The 17,490-nt window shown below is 38.4% G+C and overlaps 1 protein-coding gene across 2 annotated transcripts; it reads right to left on the bottom strand.

Annotated features, from left to right (window-relative positions):
• Window positions 1-936: 936 nt before the first annotated feature.
• TMEM139 (transmembrane protein 139) lies at window positions 937-17,289 on the bottom strand. 2 transcript variants are annotated; one of them, XM_058171345.1, is made up of 4 exons: window positions 16,974-17,289; window positions 8,361-8,402; window positions 6,347-6,658; window positions 937-4,651 (listed from the first exon to the last, which is right to left on the bottom strand). In XM_058171345.1, exons 3-4 carry the CDS (start codon window positions 6,592-6,594, stop codon window positions 4,237-4,239), a joined length of 663 nt encoding a protein of 220 aa, XP_058027328.1. In that variant the 5' UTR covers window positions 6,595-6,658; window positions 8,361-8,402; window positions 16,974-17,289; the 3' UTR covers window positions 937-4,236. The 2 variants fall into 2 exon arrangements, with proteins under 2 accessions (XP_058027328.1, XP_058027327.1); XM_058171344.1 differs by lacking the exon at window positions 8,361-8,402 and having other exon boundaries at window positions 16,974-17,287.
• Between the last annotated feature and the right edge of the window lie 201 nt (window positions 17,290-17,490).

Raw genomic sequence — 17,490 nt, 5'->3', positions numbered from 1 at the left:
CCGGTGAGAATTGAAGCTCATTTTAATCAGTGGAAAAAAATACTGTACGTGGTACACTGCAAAGGTTCCCAAACATTTTGTTCATATTGGCTTTTATATCATAATCAAATAGGACATGAACCAGGAGTCCACATATGATGTCGCCATAAACAGCATACTGTACACAGCATAACCCTCTAAACTGCTTACTGTATAGCCAAAATTTCACAAAACATTTATGAAACTAAAACTTATGAGACAAAGCAAAATCTTGAAAGATTATATAATATGAATGTGAAAACTATGAGAGACTTCTTAATCCCCTGCCTATAGTATATGTTCTCTCTCTCTCTCTCTCTCCCTCCCCGCCCACCTTTCGAAAACAAGGTAGGCAAAGCATGCAGAATGCAGCTTCTGCTTTTACAACACTTTAATAACACAATAGGAGCCCTTTGAGTCAGGTGACCAGAAAGGAGGCAAGAAGATGCTTGGAATGGAGAAGTTGGCTACATTCTGAGATGCTGACCAAGTTTGTCTCATGCAATGATACATCGAGAGAATGTTTCTGTTTTTTTTCCCCCAACTGGGACCTTTGGCCCATTTCTGAATTTCTCTCATAGTATCTTCCCAACTGGTTTGATCTAGTAGGGTTGGCAAGCTCCAGATTTCATCAATTAAACAATGCCATCTATTGGGACCCCAGAAATGCACATTCTCTGTAACAGCACCTGCCTTCTGGAATTAGGTTCCCTCTAAAATCCAGACAATTCTCACCCTGTTGGGATTTTAACGATGTGGGGTCTTTGCACAGGCCTATAGAAAGTATGATTGGTGCCCCCTTCTTTCTTTCTGTCTGCCTTCCCCGTCTCTTTTTCTTGTTTTGTTTGAATATTTATTATATGTTTTTCTATTGAACTTTGTTTCTAAAAGTTTTAATGAGTCATTAGGAGCCAGGTGCCATATAAATTTAATTTATCCATTCATTCACATTTATAAAATAATCCATCTCACAAAATGTGACTCTTGATGGTGCACAATATTTTTTAAAAAATAAAGATCAACACTTAAAAATTAATACAATTTTTTTAAAAAGGCAAGGAGAGAGCAACAGATACTAACAGAATGGCACCACCTCAACTACCCATCAGTCCCTTGAGAGCCTGCAGTCCTGATTCATAGCCAAGTTCTGAAGGATTTGCAAAAAGTTAGCAGGAATTGAGCCAGCTTGACCTTGACATAGGGGGTGGGAGTAATGATGTTCCACTGGGGGCATGCTGTGACAGAAAATGCCTGTCTTTAGGTTCCCACCAGATTGGGCTCTTTACCAGACAGAACCTACAACGTATCTCTTCTTCCAGATCTGATGGGATGGGCAAATGCAATGGGGAAGAAGTGTTCCCTCAAATAACCCACTACCATGTCATAAAGCAGGGGTCTCCAACCTTGGCAACTTTAAGCCTGGAGGACTTCAACTCCCAGAATTCCCCAGCCAGCTTTACCTGGAAGCAGACTGCCATCAAATGCGGCTTGTGGAGTAGAGAATAGAGATGTAATGTGTACCATTCTAGAGATATACAAAGCTGCCTGCAGCACTGCGTTCTCACCAGCTGAAGCTTCCAGATACTTTTCAAGGGCAGCCCCCATAGAGAGCACATTACAATACACCCATCTGGGAAATGACCACACATGAGTGACCGTGAGCAGAGCCTCCCAATCTAGAAATGGCTGTAACTGACACTCAATACGAAGCTATGTGAAGGCCCTCCTAGCCACCATTAATTGTTGCTATCTCTTTTTTTTTCCCTCTGCTTCTCCCAGCACAGCAAATTTTGGAGCCATTTTGTTCTTGGAGAGTTATTGCACTCACAGTACCCAAGCCATTTACACAATGTGTTTCTGGCATTCTACTGGGTTGTGGGGGTGGGGATAAAAACTGACTTTCAGTAGAGAAAATCAGTGTACAAATTCTTGCAGTTTGAAAATTGGACTAAAGGCAAAAAATGCAATGGCAACTGAAGCTTGCAAGTCACAGTAATCATAGATTTAAAAAAAATGTACAATACCTCTGTGTCTGAAAGACTTTAGAGTGTCTGCCTTGTGCTCACTTCAGAAACGCTATAGATATGGTGCTGAACTGTTTGTTGTGTTTCTATTAAATGGCAAATAGGTTTTGGACAATGCTGCTATTATATTTTTCATATACCCAAATCCCTTCAGCATAAATCAAGTCTTAGTCATGTTCACAATACTTGATAAAAACTGCTTGGTGGGACACCTTTTTGCTAATGTGCCCAAATAGGTTGTTAAAAGTGAGAAAGCTCAGAGTACCAAGGACTTCACTGTTCAACCCTGGACTACAGATATTCTCTTCTGTTGAAAGTCTTTGTGTTTGGCAACACAAGATAACTCATGAAGATAACTGCCCAAGATAACTCATGAAGAAAAGTTAGAATAACCCATGGAGCTATGGAGCATGTGAAACTCATGAATTGTCAACTCGGGAATTAATTCAAACTGGAAGATTAGGGCTGAGTCCTCTTCCTCTATTCAGGAATGAGTGTGTCTGAAAGAACTATCTTTTAATAGAAAGTTCTGTTTTCCGTTTCCAGCATTCTATTCTTCCGTGACTATCCCTTGACCCAATAGACGCAGGAATCATGTAGCTGGTCTGTTTCAAGGGATTCCTAAAAGTGCATTGCTTGAAAAGTAAAGACTTATTCAACTATGGTAACGTCTTCCATTATTTGTTATTCCGGATGCAAGAGACCAGCCCATAGATTTTATGTGATCAAATGTTTTATTTTGTTTGAGTATTCCTTGGCAGCGCTGGATTTATACTTTTAAAATCTAGCAAGCTATTAATTGTGTTTTGCATACTCTGTTTTACAATTTTGCATATTTAAAACAATAGTGATAAAATTCATCCTTCTGCACCTTAACAATGTGGAAGCCATAAAAGTAACACTTATTGCTTATTACTACTGCTTTTAGCAGCTGATACATAATTTTCAGATATGAATCTTTTGAACATACCTGGAAATTATTCAGACTTTTCTGTTAGAAAAACTTAAAGTATTATTTGAATTTTAAATTTGCCACCAAGGCTTATTTTATTTCATACTTATGTGGAGTAGTCACCACTTATGATGTTGTGTCTATTTCAGGTAAAATTAGTGAAATCTGATTTACTAGCTCTCTTTACCAAAGACGGATTTGAAAATGTTTAATTAAATTCTTTGGAAACTATATTGCACCAGCTTGTATGAACTGTTTGTATATAAAAGCTTATTTTCATCATAAGAGATTCTAAGGTTGTGACAGAGATCCATACCAGTTTCATTATCCTCATAATAGGAAATACTCCACAGTCCACATGTACATATCGTGATTCACATAAAGCAAGCCCAGTTTCAATAAATAAGAGAAAGGGGACACTTCAGTAGTATCCTCTGGGCGCTGTCCTCTGCATTACAGAACCCCTACTTGCCTCTACTTGATTTTAAGAAAGTTGTTCATTATTACGGTTAGCTTCCATTCAGGAGAATGTTGAAATAAATATTTGAATAAAGCGCCTACTCCTGGCAGAAAACACAGACTAATATAAATGCTCTTATCATGACAAGTATGACACAGAAAATAAGAGAAACCAGTTTTAAGATGAATCATCACCATTGTAATGCATTTTATGGGCTGATTTTAATTTTTTCAGGAAAATCTTTTAAAATCTTCCTGGACCTAGACTAGCTTATCAGTGAAATTTAAGTAAAAAAAAATTAAAAGCAACTCCCTGCTTTAAAAAAAAAATATCTTTATTTCACTGCCTCTCTAACCTGCCCTGTTCTTATCTCTCTCCAGACTTCTGTTTATATCAGCTAGGCAGAATGATTAACAATCTGTGTCTACAATCTGCCTCCTCCAGGTATGCCAACCTGTCTTTTGCTCTCCACTTCCTCGGCAGCCTAAGCTACTGTTCAATGCTAAGAATATATGAATGACTTTGGAAATGTCTAACCCTATCAGATGAAATGTCTAAGAACCTTTCTACCTCTCACCACTCCAAAGGAAGCAAAGGAGTCCTTACCATGGCTGCATGTCTACAATTTTTCCCAATGCATGCATTTTTCATATAAGAGAGCCAAGCCCTTGCAAACAAACTTTGCTTCAGATGTAGCACAGGCTACAATACCAAGCTGATAATGGGCTCGAAAGAAGTAATGTGTTAATACTGGCACTGTTTATCAATCTCCAGCCTTTCAGTCAAGGTTTTGAAGGTTGAAAGTGTCCTTCAAAGACTTCATCACCAGTCGCATTCTCATATGCAGGAGGTGGAGTGAGAGGCTCCAGGCGTTCCAGACGCTCTTCACTCCCTTTGAGTTCATGAGTATCTGAGACAAAGCGTTTCAGTCTTGGGGGTAGGAACAGTCGGAGGCGCAACCTCGAGTGCAGATCTGTTTCGGAGGCCCGCCGTGCACCTGGCTCCACTGAGACACTCAATGTCTCCACCACAGTCTCTCCATGGGCAGGAGGCTCAATAACCACACTATAGGGAGGGGGTTCTCCTTGGGTTATTCCAGGACTAGATGTAATGGTCCAAATTGTGGGCGCTGAATCTGACAAATAGCCAGTAGCCACTACTTCCTCATATGTTGGTGCTTCATAGGTTGCGTTGTCTCTGTATAAAAAAATGGGAGGAAAGTTCAAAATAACTGCTTCCTGTTTCCACGAGAAACAGTTACCTATTTTTTTTAATGAGACTCAAACAAGATTCTAAATCATTTCAAGCAAGTGGGTTTATTGTGTCTAATTTCTACTTAATCCCCAAAATTGCATTCAATATCCCATTTGATTATTACTCTGCAAGAATGCAAAAATCTTCTCCTTTTCTGTAAACGATGCTATACATTTCAACTTCACAACTATCACTGAAATAAATAAGCACTGACAGTGATCTAGTATTCTTCCGGTAGATTGTCATCTCTTTCACACACTATTGGGCATGTGATGGAATGATGATTATTAATGTTATTTCCATACAATGACAAGCCTAGAGCAGTTCCCAAGAAAATCTTAAATGAAGAAGAAAATAATTAAACCATTTTTAAATGCAATAAAAACAACAATTAACAAGTTTTACTTTTTTTTTTAAAAAAGGAATAAATTGAGCAACTTAAAAGGCAATCTGGTAGTGGAACAAATTGTTATACTCCAAATAACTGGATTTACAGACATGGCTCTGACTGATTGAATATGGCCACCCAATGAATGGTGACTTTAAGTGGCTTACATATGGACAAAAGCATAACAAACAACAAAATGCTTAGACACACTGTAGTAGAGCATAACTGAGACCATGTCACAGCTTAGTGTAATCCAAAACCATTACAGAAGAGCTTATCCCACATACTGGGCCAAATCCCGGGGATGGGGTGGGAGGAGACTTATGGAAAGCCACCACAGTCAGAACCACCCAAATATCAGAGACTATATTGTTCCAAAAAGTAAGCACTGTAACAGAAATCATGCTTTCCAGTTCCACTAGGTGACATTGTTTTCTATGGAAGGGACCTGAAGCACACCTACTTTGCTGGATAGTCATTTAAAACACAGCGTCTACTTGCATTCCCCTTGGAAGAGTTCCCTCTCTTAAACTGCTACAATGGAGAAACCCCTAATTCTGGCTACCACACAGCTTGACTTTAATTATCAGAAGGTTGCAAAAGGTTATCCCCTGGGATACTGCAACCGTCATAAATATGAGTCAGTTGCCAAGCTTCCACATAGGCGACTGTCACAAGTGTAAATTATGATAGTCATAACTCATTTTTTTCGATGTCGTTGTAACTTTGAATGGTCACTAAACAAACTGTCCTAAGTCAAGGACTAACCTGCAGTTCAATCTTATCTAATAGATCACTTTTTAGATGTGTTGGGATTGCAGAACAGAATTCACAGTCAGCTGGTTCTCTATGAAATTGGCTTAGAATTCTAGGAACTGCATTCTCAATCCATCTGGAGAAAGGCAGGCAGTGGTAATATGAATTAAACTCTGTAGTCTAGCACAATCAGAGGACCTGCCTTGAGTCTGATTTTAATATAGAATGAATGAATAAAAATGCATGCATGCATGTCAGCTCTCAATGGGTATATGAAGAACCATCATGATCCAGATACACAAAAGTGAAAGGTTACTGTCTTCATGTCTTGCTTATAGATTTCCCAAAACTCTTCAGCACTCATCACTGGAATTAGGATTCTAAATTAGAAAACTCCTTGGTATCTGCCAGTTTCCCTTAAACTAGTGTCAGAAATGGATGCAAATATCCTGTGATTAAGATATGGGGAAATTAGCACAACTGCATGGTCTTACCCATTGTGATTTTGTCTTCGTGGGGCTGCCTGGGCCTCTTCTCCTGCATTCTGATGCTTCAGGCATTGTTCAGCTGCCACACTAATGAGGTAGCCAACCAAGCACAATCCCCCTGCTACAAGAAAGAAAACCCCAACAGGATTGATTTCAGAGGAGATGGCCAGCATGGTTATGCCAATGAGAAGGGTGGCTGAGAAGAGCACCAGCAAGGTATGGCGGAGACCCCTCCAGCGTGACTCTGACAACATGGCAACGCAAGTGGGAGTAACAGTTGTTGACAGGACAAGGTAGAGCAGCTGGTAGTATGGATGCCTGTGAAAGAGATGAAACATAGTGCACAGAATAACACATGCTTGTTTATTCATAGGACAGAAAATGTTCATGAAATGAAATGCTAGCACCTGATGATGTGAAGAACATATGGTATGTACAGTCAAAGTGTTATAGAAACATACAGGTAAGCCTTGATTTCTGACCTCAATTGAGCCCAGAACTTTGGTGGTAAGTTGTTGAGGTCATAAGTTGAGTCACCACATGATCGGACAACTTTACAACCATTTTTACAATGGCTGTTAAGCAAAGCACATGGTCGTAAGTCCAATTTCGGCTTATTCAATGTGCGGGGGGTTTTGCCAGAAAAAAAACAAAAAGCATCATAAAATGTGATCACTTGATTGTGGGAAGCTGCAACCAATTGTAAACGGGAGCTGGTTGCCAAGCACCCAAAATGCAATCACATGACTGTCAGAATGGTGCAATAATCATAACTTTGAAGACAGTAACTTTAAGTAAATTTTTTGAACTCCAGGATAACTTTGAATGGTTGTTAATCAAATAGTCATAAGTCAAGATACCTGTATGGCAGATTGACAAGACATACAGATTCAAGTAATGTATGCTAGACTATGAAAGCTCCTGAACTTAGCTACCATATTTCTGAAAAAATGGTACTATCATTAGTCTGCAGTCTCCAACAGTTGAAATGGCATCACCGAAACAGAGTGATATGCATGACTCAGTGCATTTCAAAATATTAGGCAGTTAAGGAGGGTGTGCTAGGCACAACCATTCACAGTACTTCTCATTTGTTAACGCTTAACAATCCCTACTTAGAATAGAAAGAAATTCAACAATGCATATATTCAGGTAAAAGTCAATGGTTACTGAGCTCTGCCTGGGAGGTGTAATCTTTTAAGTAGTAGGGAAAAGATCCAGTAATGTCAAGGATTTTTTAGAATAACAGAAAAAACAGGGAGATAGACTCAAGGGCAGAGGAAGAAGGAAGAGGAAAAAATAGGTAGGTAGAATTGTTCTTTGCTAAAACCTAAGTTGGCCACGAGTAAGTACAGAAATATAATTATCCTGGCAATGAAAGGAAAAAGCAAAACAAGAGAAAATATGTTTTTCTTCTTATAGCAAGGACAAAATATACTGCTCAAAAAAATAAAGGGAACACCCACAAAACACAATGTACTGTATTTAATAAGAATATTTCATTCCTTCAGATCTAGGATGTCTTACAGTATACAGTAAAGGGAACACAAAAATACTGTAAGACATCCTAGATCTGAAGGAATGAAATATTCTTATTAAATACAGTACATTGTGTTATGTAGGTGTTCCCTTTATTTTTTTTTGAGCAGTGTATAATAAAATGTAACAGAACAAAAGACACAAGAATATAACACTTCCAGCCCACTTAATCACTCGAACTCTAAAACATAGTCATGCATGCTTGGTTGACTACCCTTCCTTAGAGTACCAGCTCACAGTAAAGACCAAGTAGATGAAAGACTTAGAGAAGGATACAGATGACTTGCAAATGGTTTTTATACACCTGGAAACACTCTGTGTCCTTGAAAAGTCACATTCTTCAGCTAGGTTGGGATGGGGGGGATGCTTGTATATATGTGCCTTCAACTCAACTCCTGGGGACTGCCTGGACTATAGTACTCCCTAAAGGTTAATTTTTTAAATGTTTTTTTTCCATATACAACTCAAAAAGTAAACATACCTAATACTCCTTCCCCTTCTTATTTTTCCCACAACAGCCAACCTGTGAGGTTAGGCAGAGAGAGAGAGAGAGAGAGAGAGAAGGAGAGAGTGATCCAACTGGTTTATCATGCTTAATACTGGGCTAGCAATCCCAGTTTCTGGCTTCTAGGCCAGCATCTTAACCACTACACCAAATTGGTTGTCCTGCTAAGATTTTCAGAAGTGGTTTGTTCTTGGTGTCTTCCTAGAGCTGAGGCAGCAAGAGGAACAGGCCCAACGTCAAGGCTGGACTAGCTAGCACTCAGTTTCTCCCTTATGCTTTTAACTGTCTCCAGCCTTATGTTTCTAGCCTTATGCTTTTAAACAGTCTCTCAACTTCAGCTGGTTCAACAGCCAGGAAAAAAATTATCACAGTAGCTCTGAACATAGGGTTATATAGACAAAGATCTGGGAGCTAGTTAAAAATGTTGTGATGTAGAAACTCTGTGGTGATCTAAGGCAGTAATTACAATAGTTAGCCTGCTCTTTATTTGCTTTCAGCATTTGCAGCTTGTATACTTGTAAATAAGATGCCAATGGGACCTAGTTATGTGTATTCGCTTACACCCAGAGGTCTTCAAACTTGGCAGTTTTAAGACTGGTGGACTTTAACTCCCAGAATTCTCCAGCCAGCTATGCTGGGAGTTGAAGTCCACAAATCTTAAAGCTGCCAAGTTTGAAGACCTCTGGCTTACACTCCAGAGTTTGATTAACCTAAAGTTCTCACCTGGAAAGTGTGATTGCTCAGGGAAAAGGAAAGTGTGTAACATTAAGTCAAGAAAAGTATGATTTTAGCCAAAATGAAAATAGAAACCATCAATCAGAGCATCGCGTTAGGAGATGAATTACACAAATCAGGAGGCTGTGAAGGAAGAAGAAAGACCCTGACTCAGAAAGAACCTTACTCAGTACCTGCTGAGTCAAAAAGTTGCCAAGGATTCTGATTGTGACTTAAGAGTTAATCATTTATGCAAGTAATATAATTGTAGCATGATTTATTTCAAAATGTAGTCTGGAATAGATTAAGTGATGATGAATGTTTACTCAGATTGTTTGAGGATACAAATGAATAGCTTGGTAACCTAATTTATTTTATTTTTTTATTTACATCCTGCTTTTATTATTTTTACAAATAATTCAAGGAGGCAAACATATCCAACATATTTCCCTCCTCCTATTCTCTCCACAACAACAACAACCCTGTGAGGTGAGTTGGACTGAGAGAGTGACTGCCATAAAGTCATCTAGTCAGTTTTTATAGGTAAAGGCAGGACTAGAATTTATATTCTCCTGCTTTCTAGTCTGGTGCCTTAATAAAATATATATATATAAAGTGTTGATATATAAAACTGGGCAGCAGAATTCAACATATATTGGGCTCATTTTGTGATTATATGGCATATGGAAGATTGCAATTTTGAACAATAGGTATAATTGATAGAACTATGAATTCATGAATGAAATGCCAGAAATAAAAACAATTATCTTAGGTGTCTGCAAAGCTAATAGAATGGGGAAGAATATGATAGATCTGAGAAAAACTGGTTGGATCTTATGAAATTGATTAATACATGCAAATAAGTGACTGCAATGCTCTCATTATTCACAGAATAAATGAACAGAATAACAGAATTGGAAGGGACCTTGGAGGTCTTCTAATCCAACCCCCTGCTCTGGCAGGAAACCCTATACCATTTCTGACAAATGGTTGTCTAATCCTTTCTTTAAAATTTCCAGTGTTGGAGCATTTACAACTTCTGGAGGCAAGTTGTTCCACAGATTAATTGTTCTAACTGTCAGGAAATTTCTTCTTAGTTCTAAGTTGCTTCTCTCCTTGATTAGTTTCCACCCATTGCTTCTTGTCCTGCCTTCAGTGCTTTGAAGAATAGGTTGACTCTGTCTTCTTTGTGAAAGCCCACAAAGCATTTTATTTATGATTTTTTTATTCTAAAAATAGTATTATACAAGTTATTCCTACATTAAACAGATCCTTTATATTTTCCATATATCCTAAATTATTCATCTCATCGTGTATAAAACAGATACAATCTTGATAGTCCCAATAACATTTTTGCTCGCTCTCTCTCTCCCTCTCTCTCTCTCTCTTTCTCTCTCTCTCTCTCTCTCTCTCGCGCGCACACACACACACCCCAGGGGTGAAATCCAGCAGGTTCTGACAGGTTCTGAAGAACCAGTAGCGGAAATTTTGAGTAGTTCTGAGAATCAGCAATTACCACCTCTGGTTGGTCCCAGAGTGGGGTGGGAATGGAGATTCTGCAGTATCCTTCCCCTGCCACGCCCATCAAACCACATCACACACACCAAGCCACACCCATAGAACGGGTAGTAAAAAAATTTGGATTTCGCCACTGATGCGCGCACACAAACACACACACACACACATAAATTTCATCAAGCACATTCTTGAACAGATCTATTGACCAATTCTTATCAAACCAGTTTTTGAGTATGAGATTATCCAAATATTTCCATTGGTGAAAAATGATTAATTTTACTGCAGTTAGACAATAACATTCTTGTTTCATAACTTTTTACTCCTGCCATCAAATACAGAAGGTCTAAACTTGGTAAGTCTTCGTTTATAAGTTTCATTTTGTTAAAGACATCCCTCCAAAATGTTGAAAGATAATCAAGTTCCCATCAGAGATGGTAGAACATTCCTTTTTTATTACAACCTTAGTGAGCAGTTATGCAGTGTGTATATAAAGTGTAAGGAAGATGACCATGATGGAAATATGCAAGAACTTTACTTAAGCAAAAAGAGTTGAAGTATTTTAAAAGTCCAGAACTATGGACTTTTCCATAGTTTCTATGGAATTTCTACTGTATTTTCAATGCAGCTAAATACATTCCTGAATACTATCCCTTTGAATTTCATGAAATAGTTGATCAACACTGAACTTGTCTTGCCATTTGAGGCAGTCCACACAAGAAGCACCAATCATAAATACTAATGCTACCATTATTGTAAGAATACAGTAACCGAATCTTGCAGGTCTGAAAGTCCCTTTCCCCTTCCTTAGTTTACTGTATCAAAACTAGGGAGGGCCCTTTCTGAGATGATTTCTCCATCTCCACCCCTACTTCAGACTCAGATTTAGTTTCTCAGACTGCCTCTCTTCCTTCTGTTTTTCATGATCATTCATTCCCACAAACCATTACAGTATGTGAGATGGCCTTTGAAAATATCTACCAGTGTAACTTTTAATGTAAATATAACTTTTAGATGAGTACCAGATGATAAAGCCAATAATCTGCAAGGTATGCTTTTAGTTCTAGGGAAGAGCGCGGAAATTCCACAAACAAACCTGAAACAAATAATCACCACAATCCTTCCTAAGTACCTGCCCAAAGTCCTAGTGGTTCTCAGTGCCTGGTATTCTGATGCCTTACATGTAAATAGCACAAAAGTCACCCCCAGCATTTGGAGCAAAGAGCCGATTGTCTACTTCCTTGTGGTTCCAAGGACAAGGTAGGAGGAAGACAAGGTGGCACTTCTCAAGGTCATGTATTCCACAGAAGCTGTGGACTCAGGGCAGCAGCCGATTCAGGTGCTTGGCAAGATTCAGGGAAATGGGAGAAGAAAATGAGCAATTGAATGGATGAATAGAATCCAAGAGATTACTGGAATGTCTTAGAAAAGCTATGAGTTTTATTAAAGACAGGGAAAGCTAGCAAAGATTGTTCAAACAGTTACCCAGAGGCAAACAAGATTCAATGATCCCTAAATAACTGTAGGCCTTTCACTGCTATTACATGCTATTTATTCCTTGTGTTGGACACAAAAACATAATGCCACCATAAACTTTGGTATGCCTATCACCAATTCCTATTTTGCCTCTTTTGTATCTGTTCTATGTCACTGTCAAGTTGGGTTATAGGGATTTGCACATATGTCAGTCATTAAAATCAGTGGTTAGTCTTCTCTGGTTAAGTTGCTATCCTCCTTCACAAAATCACCAGGCAATGGGAAAAATCAGCACCAATCGGCACTGCAGCACGAATGGGGTGGGCCTGGTTTTGGGATTACTTTCTAGCCCAGTCTGCCCCTTCCGTCACATCGCCCAAGTTAAAATATGAAATTTTGAACAGAGAAACATTAGAATAGAAATAATAGCACATTCTACAAGGCACATTCTACTATGACTGTACAATTAACCCTAAATAGGGTTAACTAAAGCTGACTGGTGAGTAAAACCAGACAATGACCAACAAAGGCCCAGTTTGAGGTCTCTTGTGATTTTCAGGGCCTTAATGTGAGAAAAAAGTGACAATCCCATATCTGAAAACAGAAATACTGCTTCTGGCATAGTGCTGATCTGGTACTGAATAAATACCCCACCTTCCTTGTTCAGATTAAATACTGGGGATCTGATCTCAGCACACCTCCCTTGTTGAAAGTCTGGAGGGAAACTGGTTTTAAAAACAGAGAGGGTGGCATGAGAAGAAACAAAAGCAAACACCAGGAGAGAATTCAGGGGGTGGGGTGGCTAATGGCCATGCCAAATACTCACTGATCTTATGTCCACAACTCAGTATAACAGATGGCAAAATGTCACACATTTTGCTTGCCTTGAATCTGAGTAGGATAAAATCAGTTTAAGTGGGGGGGGGGAAGGGTATTTTTATTCTAATACATTAAAGGACAACACAAGGCTGGAGTTAAGATGAAGAAAAATCTTGGAACAATGAATTGGAGGAGATGAAAATTGTCTGGGCAGGATGAGGACTGCAAGCGGGAATCAACTCCAAGAATTCATCAAAACATACACCACAAATGAGTACCATCACTTACTACAATCTGACACAGGATTAAGAATGACCTGTGTAGATGAAATGCTTAGAAGTCTACCTGGCCTGAAGTAACGCCTTTTTCCCTTAGAAGTGAAATAGCCTAATATTGATCTGGGTTATTGAGATATGAAGCCAGGCTTTTATCATGAATGGAGCAAGCAGGCCCTCTACTGCCTGTTAGGGGCATAGTCTTTCAAACCAAAAGTTCTGAAGGAAAATATTCTTAATAATAATAATAATAATAATATTTTAATTTGTATACCGCCCTTCTCCCGAAGGACTCAGGGCGGTGAACAGGCAGATAAAATACAAATACACACAATAATTAAAAACATCCCTTAAAAAACTAATTTAAATGCCCAAATGTTAAAATAACATACTCCCCCATAAAATCACAAAACTTTAAAAACCCATCAAATAAAGATAAAAATCAGGCTAGTCCAGCCATACGAAATAAATAAGTTTTAAGTTCACGGCGAAAGGTCCTAAGGTCAGGTAATTGTCGAAGTCCGAGGGGAAGTTCGTTCCACAGGGTCGGAGTCCCCACAGAGAAGGCCCTCCCCCTGGGGGCCGCCAATCGACACTGTTTGGATGACGGCACCCTGAGGAGTCCCTCTCTGTGGGAACGTACCGGACGATGGGAGATAGAGGCCGGCAGTAGACGGTCCCATAGATAGCCCGGTCCTAAGCCATGGAGCGCTTTTAAGGCATTCGGTGCCACTTGAACGTTGTCCTTTCTTAGCCTGAAGGAAATTCCAATTGACGGAACTTCTGCTCTTATTCTCCCATTTGCAATGATAACAGCTTTACTGCTGGAGTCACATTTCTTGGAAGTTAAATCACACAGAGATTGCCCTGTGTGCCTAAGCTCACATCTGCTGACAGCAAAAGGGCAGGAAAATTCCACTCTTTGGAGTCAGAAGGTGCTTATGAAATCCCAAATTAGAAAGGGAGGGAGGGGGGAAAAAAGAAAATAGTCAGCAAACTGGGAGCAGAAGTGGAGAGATAGCAGGAGTTGCATAATTGCTGGAACAAATGAGTTGTCTCTGAATTACTCCAGCCTTTACTTCCATCCACACAGGTGCCAAGAAGCAGAACATTGTACACATAGCAAGACAGATTAGTATGCATGCCATTCACATACACATATAGTTTTAAATATTAAACCTTGCTGCAATCCTATATATCATAGAATGAAGTATATAGTTATGAAGAGGGCAACTAAGAGTTCTGAAAAAAAATATTTTAAACTCACTTGTTTCCTGAATGAGACTATAGACCTTTTGACTTGCCTGGGCACTGACTGTAGACAAATTATCTTGGACCACTTATAAAATATATAATATAATCAATGTATATAAATACATTATTAGTTTACAATCCTATGGGGCCGCATTACTAACTGTCTAGGCCTGCATGTGACCTGCAGGGCACACCTGCTATGGACATTCCTTCAAAAGACTTATGGATGCCTTCAGGTTCCTCATTTTAGCTGTCTAGAATAAAATGTGGTCATGAGTGATATGAAACATACAGCTTTCTAAAATAATTTTTCATGAAAGCAAACATGTCTATGATGAGCAGGATTATGTGGTATGGTTTGCCATGAAGTGCTGGCTAACATTAGACTAGGAATCCAGAAACCTGGCGTAACTCTCTTCTTGCCCATTAAAACTCACTGTGACCTATGTCAATTTCTTAGCCTAACCTGTCTCACAAAGTTGTTCTGAACTTAGATGAATAAATATGTGAGCAAGAAGCATTATTAGTTAGGGACTGGAATTTGGAGGGTAACAGTTGAGGCTACTGTACTGATACTGCTGGAGATTAAGGCATTGGGATTGCTTTTTTTTTTTAATTTAGAGACAACGTTTGTGTTATTTTCTTTAATACATTCCCTAATATTATGTTTTTCAGGGATTTGTTGAGGAAATTCAACTGCACAATTTTTAGAAGCCCTTCCCCCAAAACAAATTAGGAATTACCTGTGGCTCATGGAAGATAAGTAACAATTCCTTCCTAGAGTTATAAATAAACTTTATAATAATATAACCTTTGTGTAATATCAAAAGTTAACATGAATATACACCTTTTGAAATCTTGAATAGAAAAAGATATAACTAGACTTTATACTTCTATATTTTAAATGGTGTGTCGTGAGTATTGGCACCAATTTGAAAACCACGTGCCAGAAGTTCTCAATCTGCTGAGTGAAACCTCCATGTCAGGAATTTATAAGCAACTTGGAGAAGAGTCACTGTTTAAAAAAAGAAGTCATCTTGATCAGACTTGTTTTGGCAAAGTGGGAATATCAAAACTGATTCTGCATTTTGGTTTTAGTTTTGCCTTTATAAAGCCTTAGTGGACACCTACTGAGTCACAGTCTGAGAACTTCTCTGATCTATAAATTAAAGTGCAATTATTAAAATTAAAAGTAGTATATTTCTTTCTTTTTCAGTCCTAAAATCAATGAGACCTTTATTTTCATTCATGCAGAGGAAAGATTGTCACTTGATCCTTATAATGCATTGCATTTCAAATTCAAGTTTGTATATACTGTCGTTGACTTCAGAATAGATAAGTATATAAATATTTATTAAAAGTTTTACAAAAAACATAAAAACTAACACAAACTAATCAAGAATAACAGCAATAAAGAAAGGAAGAAAAGAAAAAGAAAAGAAAAGAAAAAACTGCTTCTGATTTTCTTTGCAGCAAACATAAATACTATTACAAAATTTTCTCTTATTTCCTGATTACAAAAAAACTACAAATTGTGCAGTTGAATTTCCTCAAGAAATCACTGAAAAAACAGAACGTTAGGGAACGTTTTAAAGAAATTAACACAAACTTTGTCTCTAAACTGGAAAAAAAATACACCATAGCATTCCCGATGCCTTAATCTCTAGCAATATCACTACAGTAGCTTCAACTGTTCCTCTCCAAATTCCACTCCCTAATTTTCTATTATCCAGCTTTTTTTCCCCTAATAATCAAAACTACAAATCAAAACTGCCTTTTTTCTCTGTTTCATGCAAAAAGTTTATAAGGGGTTTCTTTTCAGCCATAAATGTTGATACTGCATTTTTTCTCTAATCAAAGAGGTTAAAACCAACCATTTCTCCCTTGTGAGTAGTGCCAACCTTACCACATTTGATTAAATGACAGCTCAGATTCTCATGATGTAAATTTTGTAATGTCTTTTTTAAGTACTTAGGAAAGGTTAAAAGATCTATTAAAACAGAGTAGGGCAATGCCAATGTTAATGTACCTGAATGTTATATATCTAAATATAACAAGTGTTATTTACAAGTTTCAGACTGAAGTTGGAATTCTCTTGAGATTTTTGACAATATTTTGTTGTTATAACTCTGTTGTAGCAAAAGCACCAGGAATTAAGACTCATGAACATAGTAAATTCCGAAGAACCGTAAATAAGACTGCACTGTTAGCACATCAGTAAATTTTGTGAAGAAGATACTTCGATCTCAGAACTGAAGAAGCTTCTTGGATGATAAGCAAAACATTTTCAAGGGGGGAAAAAAACCCCAAGAAAGTTCAGTTGGCTTTTGAAAAGCACCTTTGGGACATATTCTGATCTGCTTTTATGCTTGTCAACCATTCTCCATACAATACCATTCATTTACACGTGTGTGTGTTCATACAGCTACAGGAAACTCATACTTTGAGGAAACTCATACTTAATTCATTTACATACTCAGCCCTCATCTCTCTACAGTCCCCTTTGCCAAAGATGGAATAGGCTATGTATACTTACCAGGCATGGAGATCCTATGGCAGATCCAGCCATGTGTTCTTGACTCCTGCTGTCATGTCCAGCTAGCCGTAGTAACTCCTTTGCCACTGTCTCCAGCTAAAGCAACTCCAACAACTTCTCACACTTCCTGTCTTCACCACTGTTTCAGAAAGTCAGAGAGAAGACGTAATTGCAAACTCTTCAGCTTTCTTAGATTTTTTTTCCTCCCTCTCAAATAAAACTGTCGTCTTTCAGCTTCTATTAATGTTCTTCACTTTTCTTTACTGCCTTTCAGGCTAAGCTACTCAAATGATCAGGAAGCCAGTGAAGGAAAAGGGCGGTGCAAAGGGAGAGAGGGAGGGAATATGTATGCCTCTTACCCTCCTTCCCCTATCAGGGTTGATCTCTCATTCTTCTGTAAAAAGGCTTCAGGGACACCTCCCTCCACAGGGTGAGGCTTTGGCCTAGCCTTTAACTCCATAGCCTGTTCTTCATTAAACTGTTTATGAGAGCTATAAAGATACACTGCATCCTAGCT

Source organism: Ahaetulla prasina, chromosome 2 (assembly GCF_028640845.1).
Source record: "Ahaetulla prasina isolate Xishuangbanna chromosome 2, ASM2864084v1, whole genome shotgun sequence".
NCBI lineage: Eukaryota > Metazoa > Chordata > Lepidosauria > Squamata > Colubridae > Ahaetulla > Ahaetulla prasina.
This window is presented reverse-complemented; position numbering and strand designations above follow the sequence as displayed.

Excerpts from the sequence above, each read along its gene's own strand:
- TMEM139 (XM_058171345.1), bottom strand. The coding sequence starts at position 6,594 with ATGTTGTCAGAGTCACGCTGGAGGGGTCTCCGCCATACCTTGCTGGTG. Across the intron at positions 4,652-6,346 it reads CGAAGACAAAATCACAATGG|AGACAACGCAACCTATGAAG; the intron begins GTAAGACCATGC and ends TTTTTTATACAG.